This window comes from Thrips palmi, unplaced genomic scaffold (assembly GCF_012932325.1).
Source record: "Thrips palmi isolate BJ-2018 unplaced genomic scaffold, TpBJ-2018v1 HiC_scaffold_16, whole genome shotgun sequence".
Taxonomy (NCBI): domain Eukaryota; kingdom Metazoa; phylum Arthropoda; class Insecta; order Thysanoptera; family Thripidae; genus Thrips; species Thrips palmi.
Genome location: NW_023144625.1, coordinates 6,850,387 through 6,870,674, shown reverse-complemented (window position 1 = coordinate 6,870,674; position 20,288 = coordinate 6,850,387). Strand labels below are relative to the sequence as shown.

Sequence of the window (20,288 nt, the reverse complement as noted above, 5' to 3'; positions counted from 1 at the left end):
GGCGAAAGCACTGCTCGGCCTGCTGGTGGACCAAAAGACGTGGTTTCCATTATTACGTCAGTGTGCGCCAGACTGCGGAGGGCGCCATCTAAAAATAGCATCTCTTGAAACAGTGACGCCGCCGCCGCGCCCGCCACGCCTCGGGGCCTCGGGGCGGCGGACAGGAGGGCGAGCAGGTTGCGGGCGGGGGCGGGGGGGGCGGGGCGGGGCAGGAGAAGGGGTAGCACGCGGACAAAACGTCTCGGGCCTAGAAGAAAACACGTTGCGTTCTGAGACAGGCCGCGCCGCGCCGAGTGCGTACCGCCGCGCAGCCCGCGTAGTGTGTTTGGGGGAGGTTGGCGAGGCCGCTGCACGCCGCGACGCGCGAACGGGCGCCCCACGCACCGCGCACCGCGCAGCACGGCGACCGAGGCCCTCTCCGTGGAGGCGGGCAGCAGCAGGGCGCCATGCTGGGCGCCGCGGTGGGCCCCTGCGCCACGGGCCGGCCGGCACCACCAGGTCCGCTCCTCCTGCTTCGCCTGCTTCGCGACCGCCCCGACGACCGCCTTGACGTCCGGTGAGCGCGGTGGCCGCCCAGGGCCGCAGCCGCTTCGCCACGGGGCCGACCTCCGGGCCACCACGGCCGCACCGAGTGAGTACCGACGGTCGGGATGAGAGTCCGAAACCACGAACCACGTCGAATCACTGGGGCTAAGTGGCGGGCTGGCGGTGGCAAGTCAAGGCCCTAGTTTGCACCCTGTGCCGCCGGCCGCCAGGACGCCAGGACGCCGGGCCAGGGGCATCAACGGGGGCCTTTCAGCCTCGCAGTGATCGCCCTTGCATCCGGTGAGTGAGGCTCATAGTCCCGCCATCCCGCCACACCTTGTTGAACACCCCGAGCACCGCGCCGTGCCAACTATACTTCACATTGGTCCACGGGAGGAAGTCCTCCCTATAGGCCTCACATTTCTGACTGGGACAGTGCGTGCCGTCGGCGTGCCGTCGGCGTGCCACGGGGCGACTGGCCTCCTGGACGCTGGCCGGCTTGGTGGCGGCGGTTTGAACGCCTGCCAGACGCTTCATCAGGATCGCGTCGAGAGATTGGATTGGCAGCTTCCGCTGCACCGACGCGCCGGACTTGGCCAAGGAGGGCGTCTGGGCGGGCAGCAACGCCAACGCCACCACTGTGAAAATGACTTTCCGATGCTCCCAACCAGGAAGGAACCCCGAAAGTGGTTGTCCGCAACCGCAAACCGCGCGCCTGGTGACCAATCCGGCGCCACTGTTAATAGGACGTTTTTGTGTCTCGGACAGGGTAGCGTCGGCGCGGTGGCGGGGGGCCGCGGGCCTCGGGCGGGGCGGGGCCCGCTGTCCCGGTCCCGCAGCTTCGACCCGGACCCCGACATGCACCCCGACATGCACCCCGACATGCGCCAGCCGTACCCCGGACACATGGGTCACCTCGGGCACCCCGGACCGTACGGCTCGCTGGGGCCGCCGGGCGCGGGGCCGGGCATGGCGGCGGCCGGCGCCGGCTACGCCCCTGCCTACGGCCCGCCGTACGGCTACGGCGGCTACAGGGGTGGCTACGATCCCGGCTACGCCGGCGGCGGCCCCGGCTACGCCTACCAGCACCACCAGCAGCTGGTGCACCGGCCCAACGCGAACGCCCTGGCCGTGGGCCACGCCGAGTCCGAGCGCTCCAAGTGCGGCATGTTCTGGCGCTACGTCTGGAAGCTCAGCTCCTGCCTCTGCTCCCACGTCACCCTCGTGTCGCTGGTCGTCGCCTACTGCCTGCTCGGCGCCATGACCTTCGAGATGCTGGAGAAGGACCACGAGGTGGAGGTGCGTGTTGGTTGGGTTGCCTACCGTGGGCTGCGCGGGCGCTCTGCAGCACTTCTCTGCGCAGGTCAAGAAGAACGTGACGCTGAGGAGGTCCAACGTGACGCAGTGGCTGTGGACCATGACCTCGGACACGGCCGTGCTGCACCAGGAGAACTGGACGCACTCCGCCATCGAGCGGCTCAAGCTGTTCGAGAAGGAGCTGGTGTGGGCCATGCGCAGCCAGGGCTGGGACGGCTCCGAGGACCTCAAGCTGGTGCAGTGGACCTTCGCGGGGGCGCTGTTCTACTCCATCATCGTCATCACCACAATCGGTGAGCTGGCCGCAGGACCGCACTGGGTGCAGTAAAAACACCACATTGTTTCAAAAATTTATTACGTTACTTAGTCTTATTCATAAGCTACAGCGTTACTCATAAACATCTCAAAATAATCACAAAGGCAATGTGTTGATGAAAAAACCAGGCGCTCCCAGGTTTTACAATCAAACTCGCTGGGAACAATGATGTTGAGATCGTAATGGATACAATGTGAAAATAAATAATTGAACGAGAGTGAATGGCGAGAAGCAGGCGTCGGGGGCTGAAGGCTCGTCGCACTCGTCGGAGACTGGTAACTTGACGTGGGTCTTGGACTAGACTGGGCGGCACAGAGGGCTGTGCCTAGGAAGGTGGCTGCCTGACGAGGCTCACGAGCGGCCCAGACCGTAGCCGCGGTTGTAGCTGTCGTAGTCCCGGTAAGGGCCGTCACCCGGCCTGGTGGCGAAGCCGGCGGCGGGGTCGGGCTTGTAGTACGTCGGCCTGGGCCCCACCAGCAGTCCCGGCGACGAACCGGGGAAGCCGCCGCCGACGGGGTAGCGGTCGCCACGGGGTAGCGGTCGCCACCGGGGTAGCGGTCGCCAGAGGGGTAGCGGTCGTAGTCACCCTGTGCAGGAGAACAACGCGGCTGAGAGGGAGGATCGGAAACGGGGGCAGTGCGACGCCAGGGTGATTCCGAACAGTGCTTTAGTCGCCCCTTTTCTCTCTCTCTCTCTCTCTCTCTCTCTCTCTCTCTCTCTCTCTCTCTCTCTCTCTCTCTCTCTCTCTCTCTCTCTCTCTCTCTCTCTCGCACTTGTGGGGCGTCCCCTCCGGGCGTGGGAGAGACAGAGCAGTAAAGAAACACGATGTCGGTAATTTTTCGCGTTATTCATTCAGCCTTTAGTTGTCTCGGAAACGATCAGTTCATTTCTGTCTAATTATTTCTCAAGGTAATGTACAGTACGCTCCACCCCCCTCCCCCGAAACATACACTTACAAAGTGTCTAATTTTCGGTTTTGTTAGCTATCGCAAAGTGCGCGCTGGGATCATGAGGAAGCGACTGCTGGCCGTTGCCCATGCGGAGCATGACGTGCGTGACGACATGGGCATGGCGTGTGTGTGTGTGGTGTGTGTGTGTGTGTGTGTGTGTGTGTGTGTCTCTCTCTCTCTCTCTCTCTCTCTCTCTCTCCCTCCCTCTCTCTCTCTCTCTCTCTCTCTCTCTCTCTCTCTCTCTCTCTCTCTCTCTCTCTCTGTGTGAGTGCGTGCGTGTGTGTGAGTGTGTGTGAGTGAGTGAGTGTGTGCGTGAGTGTGTGTGAGTGTGTGCGTGTGTGCGAGCGCACGCACATCAGGTGCACTCCATGCTACTCATCTGCCGACCTTGCTGCCGGGTCCGCCGGGCCCGGTCAGGATGGCGGGCCTGCCTCCGAAGCCGCCGCCGTAGCCCGGGCCGCCGCGGGGTCCTCCGGGAGTGGCGCCGTAGCCGCCGGGGCGCGGCGCTCCCAGGCCGCGGGGCTCCTTGGTGCAGCAGTAGCGCTTGCCCGCGTCGCAGGAGCCCTGGAACGCGTGGAACGCGCCTCGTTAGCCGGAAGCACACGTCGCGCCACCTTCAGGGGAAATGCATACTCACAAACTGCAGCGCGTTGCCCTCGCAGTTGAAGGCGTGCACGCACTTGCACTTGGACACGCTGGTGGGGTCGTAGCGGTCGCCGCCGCCCAGCGGCCGGTTCACCTCGACGGGGCCGACGTTGGGCAGCAGAGGCCGCGGCGGCCGGTACCCCGGGTTGGGGCTGCCGAGGGGGTAGTCGGGCTCGTTGGGGAACGGCCTCTGCGGCGCGAAGGGCGGACGGGACTGAGGGCGGCCGGGGGCGAGGTCCTCAGGGTGCGGCAGGGTGAAGTCGTCGCTGTCCGGGTCCACGATCTCGTAGCGAGGCCTGCGCAGCGCGGCAACGCGACACGCGACCGTCAGCGTGCTAGGGCCGCAAGGGCCGCTAGGGCAGGGACGGAGATCGACGCCGTGGGCGCTACTCACCTGTTGCCGCCGAAGAACCTCCTGCCCTCGCTCCTCCCCGACGCCACGGGGGTGTCTCTGGCGGCAGAGGCCGGGGCGGCCGAGGACGGCGTCGAGCCGCGCCGCTGCTGGCCGTCGGGCCAGCTCCAGGTGTCGGCCGCCTTGGCGGAGGCCAGCGCCGAGGCCAGCGCGGCCAGCACCAGCACGTAGCGGCTCATTATGCGAAGATGGTGGTAGGAGACGCGGTCGGAGTCTCCGCAGCACTCTGGTGCGGCACTAGTGCTTCGCTGCTTCGCTGCTCGCTGCTTCTCGCTGGACGGCCGCAACAATACTAGGACCTTGCGCGCGGGCTCCAGTGGTTTTTATGGCAGCGCCTCCTGCAGGCCGGGCGCAGCCGCGGCGCAGCGCAGCCAGGCGGCCCGGTCCACCTGCCCGTCCGCTCGCCCCGCCCGACGCCCCGCTCACGCGCCTCGCCCGGCACGCCCATCTTGTGCGGCAGGGCGGCAGGGCCGTCAGCCCTCCGCGAGCTGCGCCCTGCTGCGCCCCTGCACAGTGGGCCAGAAGACCGGTGGAGGCGGCCAAAACTCTAGACGCGTTTTGAGCTCCAGAGTCGCCAAACGGAACTCGAACCGAACGTGTGACCCCCACCAATGGATTCCTCGTTCGGAGAGCAATCCATTGGTGGGGTCACACGTTCGGTACCAGTCCCATTTAGCGACTCTGGAGCCCAAATCGCGTCTATAGTTTTGGCCGCCTCCACCGGTCTCCTGGCCCACTGTGTGGCCCCTGCGAACTGGAGGGTCGGCAGTACCGCACCACACTGCGGCTCGGCAGCGCGGCCCACGCGCCGGGCCATTGCCATTAAGGGCTAGACCACACATGATCGTATGCCATTGCCGACCGCGCCGGGCGCTATGGACGGCATGCCTCGGGTCCACGGTGTAGAGAGTCTAGTCCGTGCTTGGGTCTGAATGAGAGCACCACCAAGTTTCTCGTTTCATTAGTAAGTCATCGAGCTTTGCGTTGCGGTCCCAATTCCGCCCGTGGCCGCGGTATCCGTTGACCGCCACTTCGAGGGTCGACGAGGATCGGCGAGACCCCGGTGCGGGCGGGCCATGGCATTGCGGTCGCAGCCGTTGACACATCACTCCACACCTCGAGGAAGCGTCAAGGCGCTCTGCAGACTGATTCCGAATCTCGCTTTTCCCTCTCTCTCTCTCTCTCTCTCTCTCTCTCTCTCTCTCTCTCTCTCTCTCTCTCTCTCTCTCTCTCTCTCTCTCTCTCGGAGCGTCTCGGAGGGGTGCGAGAGAGACAGAGCGACGAAACGAGCCTGCTGCCGGCGGCCGAGGCAGCCTTGTTGTGGTCTCGCTGAGGACGCGTTTAGTCTCGCGTGCAGGGCAACGAGTCTACGAGAGGGCTCCAGTGCGGCCAGTCCAATCGAGACGCTGCGTTTCAACGTCGATTCGACTCAACCTTAGCCGGAGTTTCGATCGTCGGCTGCTGGTTCGCCGCGTCGATCGTTTAAATCAAACCGACGGCGTCCTTTGGCACGGCTGGCACGGCCTGCAGCCGTGGGGGAACTGGGGGAAATCCACACCGGAAACGCGCGAGCGCTCGCCGGCCATCCTAGCATTATTCCTTCATGCCGGTCCGTCCGTCCGTCCGTCCGTCCGTCTGTCCGTCCGCCTGTCCGTCCGCCTGTCTGGCAGGGAGAAGCGGCCTTGAGGGGCCGCTGTCCGCGCTGTCCGCCGCAGAAGACGCGCGCGGCGCCTGGACTCTTATGCAGATCCGCTGTAGGGAAGGGGAGGGGGGGCAGCAAAGGATCATCAACCTGCGCGGTTCGAGCGCGCCCAGGAATGACTCGGCACTGGAATGCAAGCCAGGTTGGCCGGCGCACCTCGCCTGGCATCGCCCCGTCTCCCTCGCACGCATGGGGCTTCCCTCTCGCGCGCGAGAGAGACAGACAGAGCGGCGGGTATCAGTGCCTGCCGGGCAAACCAAATTAAGTTGGATTTGCGGAGGTTCGACACTGGAAGTGTTTGTCGCAACGGCCGCTCGGCTCGGCGTCTTGGCGCTGGCCGTGCTGGCCGAGGTGCCAAACGGCGTGCTGGCCGTCGAGCGCGGCTTCCGGAGTGCGAGGCGTGCCGCGGTGCGCCGCCGCCCCGCCGCCCCGACCGAGAGGCCCTGACCCCGGGCTGGCGGGCACGATCCGATCCGCGCCCCGGTTGCCTTTGTGGAGCGCGAGGCGAGGCGGGGCGGGGCGGGGCGGGGGAATCCCAGAGGGATTAATTACCGTCGCCGCCTTTTCACGGACACTGCCGTTTTATGGAAAGTTCCGCGGAGTGTGGGCGATGGGGACCGATATGCTAAACAGTCCGTGGCCGTCGTAGCGCCACCGCACGCAGTCGTCCAATCGTTAGGCAATCCAACTAGCGGGTGCGTACCGTTGTTTTCGAGCCGAGTCCCATTGAGACACAGTCGGCGCTCGGCGCGCTGCTCCGCGACGCCACGGCGACGCCCCGCCCGGCACGCGTTTAGGGCATTCCGGTGCGGGCCCTGCTGGCCTAGGTCAAGACACAGGTCAAGACGCGGGCCGCCTGGCCCCGGCCCAAATGCCACACCTGCTGGGCGGCGCAGCGCGGTGGGACCTTTCGAAAGCGATTTCTCATGTCCGAAACGGCCGGACTGCACCTGTCGCCAAGGACGCCGCCGCTCGGCTGCTCTCGTCTCCGTTTGGACTCCATTTGGATTCGGACGCTGTTGACACGCCGCCGAGTGCAGCCAAGGACGCCCCGTGACCGCCACCGCCTCGACCGGCCCGACCCGGCCCGGCCGGACAGAAAGAGACGACAACCGTAACTTTGTCGGTCTTCCCTCGCCGTTTGGATTCTTTGTTCGGGCAGGTCACCGTGTCCGAGGACGCCGAGGCCGCCGAGGCCGCAGGGCAGGACCGCTGAGGACGCCGTTGTGGAGCGCAGCAGGCTGCTCCGTAGCTCTGTCTCTCTCGCACCGCTACGCGCTACGGAACGCCCACGAGTGCGAGAGAGACAGAGCCAGCCTGCAGCGGCATCGCCGTACTTAATCCCCGCGACCGAAAGCGAAACGCGAGCGTGGGATGGCGGAAGCTAACTGAGAGCGCTCCATCTCCGCACAGCGCAGCACAGCGGTGTCGCGGTTCACAGTGGGCCAGAAGACCGGTGGAGGCGGCCAAAACTCTAGACGCGTTTTGAGCTCCAGAGTCGCTAAATGGGACTCGAACCGAACGTGTGACCCCACCAATGGTTTGCTCTCCGAACGAGGAATCCATTGGTGGGGTCACACGTTCGGTTCGAGTCCCATTTAGCGGCTCTGGAGCTCAAAACGCGTCTAGAGTTTTGGCCGCCTCCACCGGTCTTCTGGCCCACTGTGCGGTTCTGTCTCTCTCGCTCTCATGGGGTGGCCCGGTGGTCCGCTGGGGTGCGAGAGAGACGGACGCCGTGTGGAATGAGTGTGCTTGCTCCGCAGTGCTCCGCAGCCCCAGTTGCAGAGCGAGGCAGTGACCGCGGCCGTCGCCGCCCCGGTCACGGCCGGTCAGGGCCGGTCGGTCACAAAGACCGACGCCCCCACTCGCCGCGTCGCCGCCACTGCCCGCCACTGCCCGCCGAGCGGCGCCACGCGGACGCGCGAACACGCCCCCCGGGGGCCTCGCCGGCCTTGTCCCTCCCCGCCCCCGTGGCCCCCGCGGTCCCATAGTCCGCCCAATGCCGGGCCACAGGACGGAGCAAACCGCCGAAATACAGAAAACGGGCAGATGTGTGTTCTCGTCCGGGAAAGGGTAACGGAGCCCATGCCCGCCAAATGGCTTCCGAGGTGTTGGTGTACGCGTGGTGTCTGCGTGAGTGTGCGTGTGTGAGTGGTGTGCGTGTGTGGGCGCGAGAAGAGAGGTGTGTAAGTGCGTCTGTTTTCGACGGGGAAGCTGTGGGTCAGGCCGGACTGTCGGCCTGCCTCTCCTCAGGTCGATGTTTACCGCCGAGCGACTTTTAGTGTTGACAGCATTTCCGAGTCCGCGGTTAGTTTCAGTGCCCCGAACCTCGTGTGCGCAGATCTCGAGTGAGAGAGAGAAAGAGAAAGAGGGCGGATTGGGGAAAGAACTCGCTCATCTCCATGACACAAATAAATATTCGTTTTATTCAGTGACTGAATTAAAGACTAATAAAAATGTAACGAAGGAGGGCGATGAGAGACTAGGCACTTATTTTCCGCGGCGTGGACATGCTGGTCTGGAAGGCTGGTGGGTGAGGACAGCGATGGGGGATGGTGTGGTGGGTGGGTGTCGCCTAGGCCGAGTAGGCCTGGGTGACGATGCAGCACGCGACGCGCGCGCCGGCGGACCCCGTCTTGGTGGACTCCTCGGTGTTGCCGCGGCCGAGGTCGTCGGGCAGGGCGTGCACCACGAAGGCGCGTCCCAGGGCGCCGTTGACCGCGTTGGGCTCCAGCGACACCTGCGGCGTCTGGAACTCGACGGTCGCGACGCCCTGGTCCGAGGCCACGATGTTGCCGAAGTCGCCGGCGTGCTGGGACGCGTCCGAGGGGGAGCCGTGGCGGACCTGCAGGCAAACAAGGCCGTCAGTGACGAGGGCGACGGTTTCGTCGCTCTGTCTCTCTCGCACTCGTGAGACGTGCCGCGGCGGCGCGGGAGGGACAGAGCGACGGAGTGCTGTTCAAAGCCAGCCCGCCACACAGGCCGCACGCGGCACGCCGGCGCGCGATGGGTTGCCTGCGCGGCACGGCGCGGCACGGCGCCGCGACGCACCTTGGCCGGGTTGAAGTGGGGGCCGGCGGCCTTGCAGTCGTCGCCGAGGTTGCCTTCCTGGTGGAGGTGGAAGCCGTGCTCGCCGGGGCCCAGGCCGTGGATCAGGCCGGACACCCTGACGGGGGAGCCGGGGGACGACTGCAGCAGCTGCACCTGGCCGCTAACTGTGGGAAGGAAAGAGGGTCGCACGATCAGTCCGGCGAACGAGAACGCGGACGTGCACATGCCACATGCCTCCGGCCTCCGGTTCACGCGTCTAACGATAAGTCCGCGGCCAAACAACACGCTCCCCCCGCAAGATGGTCCCGTGCTGCCTGCGCTGTCGCCGCTGTCCCTACAGGGCCTTACCGGTCGAACCTGTGGCGGCCTTGAGCTCGCACACCGCGGCCAGGGTTGCCTGCAGACAAACAAACGAAACAAGTGAATTAGAATCGGCCGATCGGCGTGCGCGATGCGGGTCAAGGCAGGGATGTGGACGACTCACCTGGACGGCGGTGTACTGGGGGTACGCCAGGGCCGCGGCCGCGAGGCTCAGGGTCAGCACGCAAATCCTGAGGCGAAACAAAGACAACGAGAGTTATTACGCGAAGCGGCCCGGACTTAGCTCATTGCCCGCGAGCGGTTGTTCCCAAGGTCGCTGCGTCTCATCACGACCTTGGGTTTTCCCAAAGTGTAGGTGCGTAAACAAGGTTGCCGCCAATGACAGAATGCGAAGTTGGAAGCAGCGTTTTCTCGTTTTCAAGCCACATATGGGTTCGGCGAGGTATTGTCGCGTAAACAAATAAAGATGCGAGCGTGGTACTTGAACCCGAGACGGTGACAGGGGCAGGGCATTACGCAACCCGGGATGGCGGAGCGGAACGCGGACCGGTCCGGCAGAAGCTGCAGCGGGTCCAAGCCGCCAAGTCACCACGCGGAGGGAGGGGCGAGCAGGGGCAAGCAGGTACGCTGGAGGTCTCGGTCACCCAGGCCGCTCGGCTCGGCTAGGCCTAAGCCCAGGCCTAAGGCCAGGCTCGGTCCGGAACGAAGGAATATCACACTTGCACTTGCATCCCGCACTGCACTTCCTGCGGTGTATCTACCATAGTGGTGCCCACCATGGCGACACCCACCACGCGTGGCGCCCACACCAAAAATTTGAAGTGGGGCTCTCCCCTCGCCTGCCGGGGCCTTGATTCGTCGATTCGTCACGCCGGATGCAGGCGGGCTAGCAAGGCAAAAATAATCACTATCTCTCCCCGGTTCCGGTTTGGCAAAAACGACATTCCTCTCGTCGTCGCAACAAGTGTTCTTCCAAGCGCCTTGATATTGCGAGTTGTCGCCTAGCCTGGCCTAGCGTGGCGCGTTGCATGTGGTGGTCGCAGGAAGCATGACGCGCTGGGTCCTCGACCTCTGCGCGCTGTCTCTCTCTCTCTCTTTCTCTCTCTCTCTCTCTCTCTCTCTCTCTCTCTCTCTCTCTCTCTCTCTCTCTCCCTCTCTCTCTCCGGACCAGGAGGAAGAGAGAGAAAGAAGTGAGGCAGCACTGCGACGTCGCGTGGCGCGTGCGGCTGCCCTGCCCAATTGCTGGCTGCAAGCTCCCTGCAATCATTCCGAACAGGGCTTTCGTCGCTCTGTCTCTCTCACACTCACAGCGCTTTCCGCGGGAGTTGCGAGGGAGACAGAGCGAGCTCGCTCAGTTCGGAATCAGTCGACGCCGAGAGGCAACTGGAGGCCCCCGTTGGCGCCGGCCGTGTGGAGTCCAAGGGACTACGGCGAACGCGAGCGTGAACGCGAACCCGGCGCACAGTGGGCCAGAAACCGGCGGAGGCGGCCAAAATTCTAGACGCGTTTTGAGCTCCAGAGTCGCTAAATGGGACTCGAACCGACCGTGTGACCCCACCAATGGATAGCTCTCAGGACGAGGAACCCATTGGTGGGGTCACACGGTCGGTTCGAGTCCCATTTAGCGACTCTGGAGCTCAAAACGCGTCTAGAATTTTGGCCGCCTCCGCCGGTTTCTGGCCCACTGTGCGGCGGCCTGAAGGTGCCTTTAGCCTGCCTTTGGCTTTGGATCCCGGCGGCTCGCGCACATCCACACACAAAGCCTCACCTGAGAGTGTTCATGGTGGAGTCTGGAGTGTCGTTGTGTGACCGGGTCGGCAGAGCGTGGACGGCGGACTGGCGCGCGGGCCGTGCGCGTCTCTACCTATGCAGTCCCCGGCGGCCATCTCCAAGCCGCGCCCCCCCCCCCCCCGCCCCACCGCGGGGTGCCTCGTGGAACCAGTTTACCGCGCATCGCCGAGCAAAACACGGCGAATCGTGGTACGGCGGGGCGGGGCGGGGCGGGGCGGGCGGGGCGGGCGCGGCGCGGCGCGGCGGGGTGCTCCGCGGGGTCACAGCGACCGGAGGGCAGCGGCTGCAGAGAGCGCGCGAACCTGGCCCCGGTGTCATCCATCTTCCGACTGATTGGAATAAAAGGAAGCACGGCGGCACTGCGTGGCATCGCTCGCCGGCAGACTCATTCCGAGAGTTGTTTTCGTCGCTCTGTCTCTCTCGCACCCATGGGGCGTCCCGTACAGATGTGACAGAGACAGAGCGACCGTCTCAGACAGCAGCTGCAATACACTGAGTGGGGGAAATATCATTTTGAAATTTGGGCCTGAGCTTTCGGTGATTTTCGAGTGAAACTTTATGAATTGGGGTCCAGCTCGTCCCGTAAGCCTCAATTTCGGCGAAAAAATACGACGGAGCGAATTTTTTGGCGCAGTGGCGGAGTTTAGGTACCGGCGGCGACATTTCCGGTGTTTTGAACGCGACTTCGGGTGTTTTGAACGCGACTTCGGGTCGGGCGTCTCGGCGCAGACGATGCCGCGGCGTCCGGTGGGCACGGCCAGGACTTCCCGGTCGGTGACAGGGACAGGCGGGACAGGCGGGACAGACGCAAGGACGACCGCCCAGCGCCCAGCCGCGCACGCGTGAACCGGCCAGAGCAGAGATTCGGCTCGGGGTCTCTAGGTCAGTGGTGCCTTTCCTCCAGTTGCCCATGATGAGCACGCGTGAAATTCGGAAGGATGGGCCACGTGGAACGCGGCGGGAAGACAAATAAAACAGGTGTATTTTCAAAGAACCGCGGTTGACATGCCAATGGTGGTCAAGCGCGGATCGGGGGAAAGGGGGGGAGGCAAAAGGACAATCCCCCCCCCCCCCTTGCTTGACCCCTAGATAGCCGCCTGAAAGATAGGCAAAAAGCACCACTTTGCCCCTGTAAGTAGGCAAAAAGTGCTACTTTGCCCCCCCCCCCCCCCTTTGGGTTGACTCTGGATCCGCCACTGATGGTGGTTACAACAGACTCTTCAACGGATCCGATGCTTTCATAGTTGGTAAAGGCTTGACTTGACAGCAAGTATAGAAAAGATCTTCTTCAGGGTACGGCCACATCGCGCCCAAGACGCACATCGGCAAGGTGGTGACCATCTTCTACGCCATCCTGGGCATCCCGCTCATGCTGCTGTGCCTGTCCAACATCGGCGACGTGATGGCACAGTCGTTCCGCTTCCTGTACTGGAGGGTGTGCTGCTACGTGTGTACCCGCAAGCCGCAGCCTCAGAGCCCCCAGCCGCGGCGCGGCACCCGCATCGCGAGGTGAGCAGCAAGGGGTATCGCCGCCGCGCGAACCGCGCGAGCCTTCCCGGCGCAGGGCGCAGGGGGTATCTTCACTCTGGTCCACTGTCAACAGGTCGCGCCCGGCGTCCTCCAGGTCGCGGCTGGCCTCCACGCGGCGGTCGGGGCGCGTGTCCACGCGGTCGGCCGACGCCGTGCTGCACTCGGTGCACGGCGTGGTCCGCGCCTCGCACTCCGACACCGAGTGCAGGTAGGTCAGCACCAGCAGTCGGCCATCGCCGAACCGCATACTCTACAAACTGGTGTGTACACAGTATGCATCTACAGATGCATACTTGCAAGTACATACCTACAGACGCATACTTATCTGAGTACACATCTACAGATGCATACTTGGCTGAGTACACACCTACAGATGCATACCTAACATCTCCAAGTATGCATCTGCAGATGTGTACTCAGCTGAGTATGCATCTGTAGGTGTGTACTTGCAAGTATGCATCTGTAGATGCATCTGTAGATGCATACTGAGTACACACTTCAGTTTGTAGAGTAGCAGCCTAACGGGTGATTTGTTGGCCAGGTACCCGGACGAGGACCACGACGTGGGCTACCGTGACGGGGGCTACCGCGACGCGGGGTACCGCGACTACCGAGGCGCGTCGCTGGGCCCGCCGATGACCGCCGCCCCCATGGCCGCGCCGCGCTACGCGGACGCAGAGCCGCGCCTGCCCGGAGGTAAGGCCCCGACCGCATCTTCGTCTCTCCGTCTCTCTCGCACTCGTGGGGCGCTCCCCGTAGGTGGGCGCGACGAAAGCGGAGCCCTACGAGCGCCTGCGGAGTAGGCCGCGCCGTGTGTTGCGGGATTGCCCGTCCCCCCATTACCACTACCACTAAAGGCTAGACCACACATGATCGTATGCCGCTCGCAGGCGCTGTCCCATTCGACTGCCGCTTCTTTTTGGAGGAAGGAAGGAGAGAGTCTTTATTAAAGTAACCGAATTTCTTCCATTTTGTTTCTACTAACGAAGCTTGCGTTTTTCAAAATGTATTGGTTACAATATTGGCCGCCGCCACCGGGAGAAGAGCGCCTGTGAACTGTCGGGTAGGCAGGCCCGCCACACACTCCAGCGCAACGGTGCGGCCCACCCTCCATCATCATCATCATCATCAAGGGCTGGACCACATATGATCGTATGCCATTTCGGGCCCGACACATGCCCGCCTGCACTGCAAAACGGGACAAGGTCGTCCTTACTAAGGTGGTACTTTACCTCGGCGGAGGGAACCTCAGCGGCTGCACGCTCCGGCTCGCAGTACCAGTCCTTGGGGTTGGGGGCCTATGTTCCCCCGAAAGGGGTCGCGTAGACCTCCGCCCCGGAACAGCCTCTTTGAGCACTACCGAGTCCGGTACCCCCCTGCTTCGTCCCATAGTTCTTGGGAACAGAGAAGGTTTCTTCTTTGTCTTCTGTCGTGGTGCGTTGGCGATATGTTTTTAAGTTTTGTTCTTCGCCCTTCTCCTTTCTTCATGCGACCTTGCTGCCGCCGGTACGGCGCCGACAGGCTAGCCAGCCGTAGGTACACCGACCGATTGCACCCCAACGCCGAGCACGCCGAGCTGCCAGCTACACTCCTGGTTGTATACCTGCAATATTCGCGAAAAATAACCGTCGCTTTGACCCTCCCTGCCGCCTCCCCCGCAGCAGAACTCGGCCGGGTCGTTGCCCGAGCAGCAACCTACGCCACGTGCTGGCCAGACCAGCAGGCCCAGGCTTGCCGAAACCTCGGCGGCATTCGCGTCTGAAAGGAGCAGCGGACAAACAATGCGGCTGGGGAACACCTGTATACTGTAAAGTTGTCATATCCTCCGGCAGCCAGGCCCAGGTCGGCCCGGCTCCGGCTCCGCGCCGTCGGCTGCACTTCGTGGGATCGGGCAGGCCACCGGCCCGCCCCGCCGGCCCCCTCCCCTCCCCTCCCCTTCCCGGTAGTTGGCATGGTGGGCGCGAAACGGCGGACACACTGCTAGCGACCGCTGTTGGGGACCGTCCGTAAGCGCCCCCGCCGCTGCTTCGTCTGGACACAAATCGCGGATTTTGGTCTTCGGTCGCAAGGAGTCGGGCTGGGCTGTTGTCCGTATGGTGGCGGTCGCGCTGTTGGTCTCGCGGTGACTGCAAGGCCCGCCCCTGGGTCGCGCTGGAGCCTCTTCCGACCGCGTCTCGCGGAGAACTCTAGAAGGGAAAGCGGATATGGACAGAACCGAGATAGGGTTATGTTGTTGGGGCGCGCGGATACAGCAACCGTGTAGCACTGCCGGAGGTGCACCGCCTGTGTTGCCAAAACGCGGCGCCGGGAATCCCTCGATGACGTCGACACGGCGCAGGGATTCGGGCCCGCGCCCCGCCCTCTCTCCGCACGCCACTGTCCGCCGCAGCTCGCCCTTGACCGATACAACATAATCAGCCCTTCTGCCTGAGCTCCAGCGACAGCTGACTCCTGTCGGTCCGACCACTTCGTCGACACACTCTGCCCTGGGACTATCGCGTGCCGGTGCTGAAACTGAAGTGTCCCATTGCTTTCAAGACCGGAACCTGGTAGGCCCGGCACTGCCGCGCGCCTGGAGCAGTCAGTGCCTGCCGCAGCACACAGCGACGACCACACAAACGCACTACCGTCGCCGCGAGGATAAGCGAGCAAGCTGGAACCTCGAACTTCAAACCGGAAACTTGGAGGACGATGGAGGCGCCACTCGCCAGCACGCCGCACCTGAAAACACTCTGGGGGGCCTTCCCCCGGGTGACCGACGGTCACCCCAGACCTTGCGCTGGAGGGGGCGGGGAGGCCCCTCCCCCCCTTCACTCCCTCTCGCTGGGGCCCGCGCGCTGCGTTGGATGCACTGGCTGGGCTGGTTGGTGTCCCTCTCTCCTCGCGTTGCGTCGTCCTCGGCGTTGGGGCGGGCGATGCGGCGCGGCGACGGCGTCTCTCGGTGCTGAGTTTGTGGTATCCTCAGGATGTGGGCGGTAGCACGGCACTAGTTCTAACCCTACCGATAGATAGACTCGCGGCACCCTACAACACTGGCTAGCCCGGCGGGCGGCTGCCTGGCTCGGCTCGGCTCGGTCCTCGCCTCGCACCAACGCGCTGCGCACCGAGCGCAGTTTGCCTGAAACGACGGCCGTCCCAGCCAAGGGAGGCCGATTTCGCGTCCCTTTGCCAGGTACGCTACGCGCCGCGTGCAGTTTTGCCTGCTTCGACGGTCGTCCCAGCGGAGGAAGACCGATTTCGCGTCCCTTTGCCAGGTAGCCGGAGGACGGTGCGCTCGCGACCGCTGCCTCCAGGCAACTCCTCCGGCCCACCCTCCGGTTCGCAGGCGCTCTTGACCTGCCTTGAGAAGCTGACTTGAGGGCACTGCCAAGCGCTCTGCTCCTGAAAAGAGTCTGATTTTCACAAACAATTTCAAATTTTGAATTTTGAATTGCATAAGCCGTTACGAGCAAAAACAAAGTGGAGACAGCATAGTAAATAAACTAAGATTCCCCCCCCCCCAATAAAAAAACAAACAAAAAAACGGTTGTCGAATAGGACCAAACGTCCCACTTGCACTGTAGTATGCGCGGCGGTATGCGTCTTATCGTGGGAGAAACAGAAACACGTGTGGAGGCGCTCAGTTGCCATGCACGGACCGTGACTCACGACGCCCAGAGATTAATTGTTTCCTTTCTTTTTGTCGGTTTTTGTCTCACTTGCGTAGATTGATAATAAAGTTCCTTGCGCTTTCACTCATTGGCGCGACTTTGGCGCCGCTTCCTCCCTTACGCGTGCACACTTCACGCACTTGCACCTTGCAGTGCGGTAACACTTGGCGAGTGAGACTGACTCTTAGTTAAGTTGATGAATTTCATTCGTTTCAAGATGCCGATTTCGAGTGTAGTGGTCAATTTTCATGTGTGCCAAACAAACTAAGTTGACATTCGCGAAGTAAAGTTTGCTCGACTTGTCCAGGTGGAGGCGCAGGTGGCCCCGGCGGCCCCGGTCCCGTGCTCTACAACAAGTACGCCCTGGACAGGGAGGAGTCGGGCAGGGGTAAGGCAGACTTCCATCTCTCTCTATCAAACTACGCGGTCATCCCCTGCTGCCTGCCTGTTCCCACCGACACATTGGTCGAGCGGACAAAGAAATCGAACTTGGCATAAAATCAAAGTGGAGACCGTCAATTAAAAATGCTACATCATACTCCCGTGCTTAAATATGCAAGCAGCCTGCACTATGCATTATTGGAGAGGCGGGAAACCCAGCGTAATCTTGCTTTTCCATTTTCCCGGCTTTTCCAGCCCGGGAAGGACAGCGCCGTCTGCGAGCCCAGTCCGTGGGCCGCGAGGGCGGCAGGGAGGGGCGTCGACGCGGACCCTCGGTGGGCCCCGGGGGCTCCCTGCCCAGGCAGCACCGCCTCGCCGAGCGCCACGACTTCGAGCGGGGGCCGCCCGTCAGGGGCCCGCCCGTCCGGGACTCGCTCAAGAGTTCCCAGAGGAGCAGCGGATACGGTAACGCCTCCAGGATGACGATGTCGCGGTGCTCGAGGGTGGTTTTCCGAGCCGCACAGTGGGCCAGAAGACCGGCGGAGGCGGCCAAAACTCTAGACGCGTTTTGAGCTCCAGAGTCGCTAAATAGGACTCGAACCGAACGTGTGACCCCACCAATGGCCTGCTCTCGGAACGAGGAATCCATTGGTGGGGTCACACGTTCGGTTCCAGTCCTGCTTAGCGACTCTGGAGCTCAAAACGCGTCTACAGTTTTGGCCTCCTCCACCGGTCTTCTGGCCCACTGTGAGCCGCCCTCGCCGCCACCGCGACCGTGGTCATGACCCCCACGTGCTTGCAGGCTCCGCGTCGCACCGCCGCCACCACTCGGAGCTGGCGCCATCGCCGCGCATCATGTCCCCGATGGGCTTCGGCATCAACCGCAACCTGTTCCGGGCGGTGCACGGCGTCGACGACGGCCTCGGCATGGACGCGGACCTGGAGCTGGGCGGCTGGGAGGCGGCGTCCAGCGCGGGGCCGGGCGGCCCGGGCCAGATCCGGCCCGTGCCCATCTGGCTGTGCGTGTTCCTGGTCGTCAGCTACATCTTCGGCGGCGCCTTCCTCTTCTCCAACTGGGAGAAGTGGCACTTCCTGGACTCGGCGTACTTCTGCTTCATCACCCTGACGACCATCGGCTTCGGCGACTTCGTGCCCGCGCAGCGCGTCGAGTCCAACGCCGAGGTGTCCATCGCCCTGTGCTCGCTGTACCTCCTGTTCGGCATCGCGCTGCTCGCCATGAGTTTCAACCTGGTGCAGGAGGAGGTCATCAGCTCGGTGCGCGCCGTGGCGCGCCGCCTGGGCATCATCAAGGCCGAGCCTGAGGACGACTAGGCGCGACTAGGTGCGTCTCACCAGGTGAGGGCGGCGCGGGAAAAAGTGCGGCGTTTTTAAAAGTTTCTAAGACATTTTAGAAATGTTTTCGGGACGCGCGACCCGACCGCGACCCCGCGCAATCGGTCCGCGGTGCCTCCCTCCTCCCTCCCCCCTCCCCTCCCTCGCGGCCCCGGCATTGTCGCCAGGCCGATTGAAGCACGAAGGCGCGGTGCGAGAGGGCCGCCAGGGCCGGGTTAAGCTAGAGCTAAAACAGACCGCGTCAAGAGGCGCCACTGCGTCGAGCTCGCTAGACGCTCGCGCTGCCGCCGTGTGTGGGGTGCAGACGGCGGCGTTGCACGCGATTTCCGGAACGCGGAAGAAGCATCCGCTTTGCGGTCGGAAGGAAGGCAATGCGCCGTCAAGCTGTCATCCTGGCCGACTAGTGCCGCCAGTCCGTCCGCCGAGTGCAATTGGCCTCTCGTGCGAGGTGGACGGCCTCCTCTCCGCGGCCCCCGCGCTTTCGGACCGGGCCCTCCGTGCCTTCGGCGCTCTGTCTCTCTCGCACTCGAAGGGCGGCCCGCGTGAGTGCGAGAGAGACACGGCGAGGAGGCGCTGCGCGGAATCGCCCCGCCGGCGATACGGGCCCGTCGTATCACACGGCACCCTGGTTATAAAGAGAGGCACCTTGGCCCTGGTGACATTCGTGATCCACGAGTCCCTCGACAACATGGACCGCAAGCTCTTGGTGGTAAGTTGTGCGCCGCGGGCAGGCCGAGGGCGCCGCACAGTGGGCCAGAAGACCAGTGCAGGCGGCCAAAACACTAGACGCGTTTTGAGCTCCAGAGTCGCTAAGTGGGACTCGAACCGATCGTGTGATCCCACCAATGGATTGCTCTCCGAACGAGGAATCCATTGGTGGGGTCACACGTTCGGTTCGACGCCTGTTTAGCGACTCTGGAGCTCAAAACGCGTCTGTAATTTTGGCCGCCTCCGCTGGTCTTCTGGCCCACTGTGCGCCGAGGGCACGCGTAGCTTCCTTTCGTCTGACTGGTCGCCATTCTGTTGGGCCCGAAGTAGCCTTTCGTGTAAGCAATATCGGTCCTAACGAACCTGTGTTTTCGACGGACTAGACCGCGGTGTTTCGTTGGTTGCTTGTGATGAAAATGATTTGTCTCGGCAACGAAGTCTCAGTGGAATAAAGTGGGCATTATAATAAGGGCCCGTACATAAGTATTAAGGTATAACAAACAACGTTTTCGAAGTTTTGAGCCCGTTTTTGACTCGCATCTGAGGTTGCGGAGAGGCCGCGCGAGGTTGGAGATGCCTTGCTGTCTCGAACCGCTAAAGGTCTGCGCAGGCCTAACAGCGTTGATGATGATGATGATGATGTTGTGTGTCTGTCTGGTTGCAGGTGACAATCGTGCTGGCCTGCGTGGCGTCATGCCTCGCGCGGCCCAAGTGGGGCGACGCCCCACGCCACGGGGAGGTCGGGCAGGGCCTCGGGCAGGGCCAGGGGCAGGGCCCCCAGCGAGGCAGTGGAAGCCACGGCCTGACCTGGACCGCCTGGACCAGTGACGACAGCAAGAGCGGCAGCAGCTGGAACAGCGGAAGCAACCACAACAGCAACGACCCCTGGAACAGCGACAGCTCCTACGGCCACACCAACGCCTGGAACAGCGGCAGCAACCAGAACAGCGGCAACCACCATGGGCAGACCAACGGCAACACCAACGCCTGGAACAGCGGCAGCCACCATGGGCAGACCAACGCTAACGCCTGGAACAGCGACAGCAACCAGAACAGCGGCAACCACCAAGGCCAGACCAACGCCAACGCCTGGAACAGCGGCAGCCCCTATGGCCAGAACGGTGGTAGCACCAACGCCTGGAACAGCCACGGCAACCAGAACAGCGGCAGCTCGTTCAGCAAGAACGGTGCCAGCAGCCAGGGCAGCACCAACGCCTGGAACAGCGGCGTGAACCAGGGGCACAACAGCGGCAGCACCTTGGACAGCAGCCGTCACCACTACGACGACCAGGACCAGGTCGACCAGGTCGGCGGGGACAGCACTTGGGACAGCAGCTCAGGAAGCGGGCGCAACAGGTGGTCGGCTCGCAGCCAGCCGGCTAGCCAGGCCCGCCAGGTCGGCGTCGTCGTCGGCCGCAGCACCGGCGGCAGCTCTGCCGCCAGCACCCACGGCCAGGACGCCGACAGCTACGGCCAGGAGAGCCAGTGGCAGTGGAGCGACGGCAGTGCCGGCAGCACAGCCCAGCAACAGCAGCACCCCGCCGGACGCCCCCGACAGGGCGCCGCCGTCGCATCCCCTCGCCCAGACCGTCACCACGACCAGGAGGACGACTTCTACGGCCGCCGCGAGTACTAA

General features: G+C 63.5%; 3 protein-coding genes across 3 annotated transcripts in view; 2 read left to right on the top strand and 1 right to left on the bottom strand.

Annotated features, from left to right (window-relative positions):
* The window catches only part of LOC117642955, a 21,111-nt gene extending 1,659 nt beyond the window's left edge, over window positions 1–19,452 (top strand). Inside the window, exons 2-10 of the mRNA XM_034381591.1 lie at window positions 1,294–1,824; window positions 1,889–2,135; window positions 12,323–12,539; window positions 12,634–12,768; window positions 13,102–13,256; window positions 16,518–16,598; window positions 16,847–17,056; window positions 17,394–17,947; window positions 19,317–19,452. Coding sequence (XP_034237482.1) covers window positions 1,294–1,824; window positions 1,889–2,135; window positions 12,323–12,539; window positions 12,634–12,768; window positions 13,102–13,256; window positions 16,518–16,598; window positions 16,847–17,056; window positions 17,394–17,923 — 2,106 coding nt within the window. The 3' untranslated portion in view covers window positions 17,924–17,947; window positions 19,317–19,452. The remainder of the gene's footprint in view (window positions 1–1,293; window positions 1,825–1,888; window positions 2,136–12,322; window positions 12,540–12,633; window positions 12,769–13,101; window positions 13,257–16,517; window positions 16,599–16,846; window positions 17,057–17,393; window positions 17,948–19,316) is intronic.
* On the bottom strand, window positions 8,267–11,112 carry LOC117642447 (superoxide dismutase [Cu-Zn]-like). The gene is made up of 5 exons (XM_034380684.1): window positions 11,008–11,112; window positions 9,403–9,469; window positions 9,267–9,315; window positions 8,919–9,082; window positions 8,267–8,712 (listed from the first exon to the last, which is right to left on the bottom strand). Exons 1-5 carry the CDS (start codon window positions 11,019–11,021, stop codon window positions 8,443–8,445), a joined length of 564 nt encoding a protein of 187 aa, XP_034236575.1. The 5' UTR covers window positions 11,022–11,112; the 3' UTR covers window positions 8,267–8,442.
* Window positions 18,633–20,288, top strand: LOC117642954 (bifunctional endo-1,4-beta-xylanase XylA-like). The gene is made up of 2 exons (XM_034381590.1): window positions 18,633–18,653; window positions 19,317–20,288. The coding sequence occupies exons 1-2, from the start codon at window positions 18,633–18,635 to the stop codon at window positions 20,286–20,288; spliced, it is 993 nt and encodes a 330-aa protein (XP_034237481.1).

Bases quoted from the DNA above. Each gene is read 5' to 3' on its own strand.
- LOC117642447 (XM_034380684.1), bottom strand. The intron at 9,083-9,266 runs GTAAGGCCCTGT...TCCTTCCCACAG, and splicing joins GGCCGCCACAGGTTCGACCG to TTAGCGGCCAGGTGCAGCTG. The intron at 8,713-8,918 runs GTGCGTCGCGGC...GTTTGCCTGCAG, and splicing joins CCCACTTCAACCCGGCCAAG to GTCCGCCACGGCTCCCCCTC.
- LOC117642954 (XM_034381590.1), top strand. From the start codon at position 18,633: ATGGACCGCAAGCTCTTGGTG. The intron at 18,654-19,316 runs GTAAGTTGTGCG...GTCTGGTTGCAG, and splicing joins TGGACCGCAAGCTCTTGGTG to GTGACAATCGTGCTGGCCTG.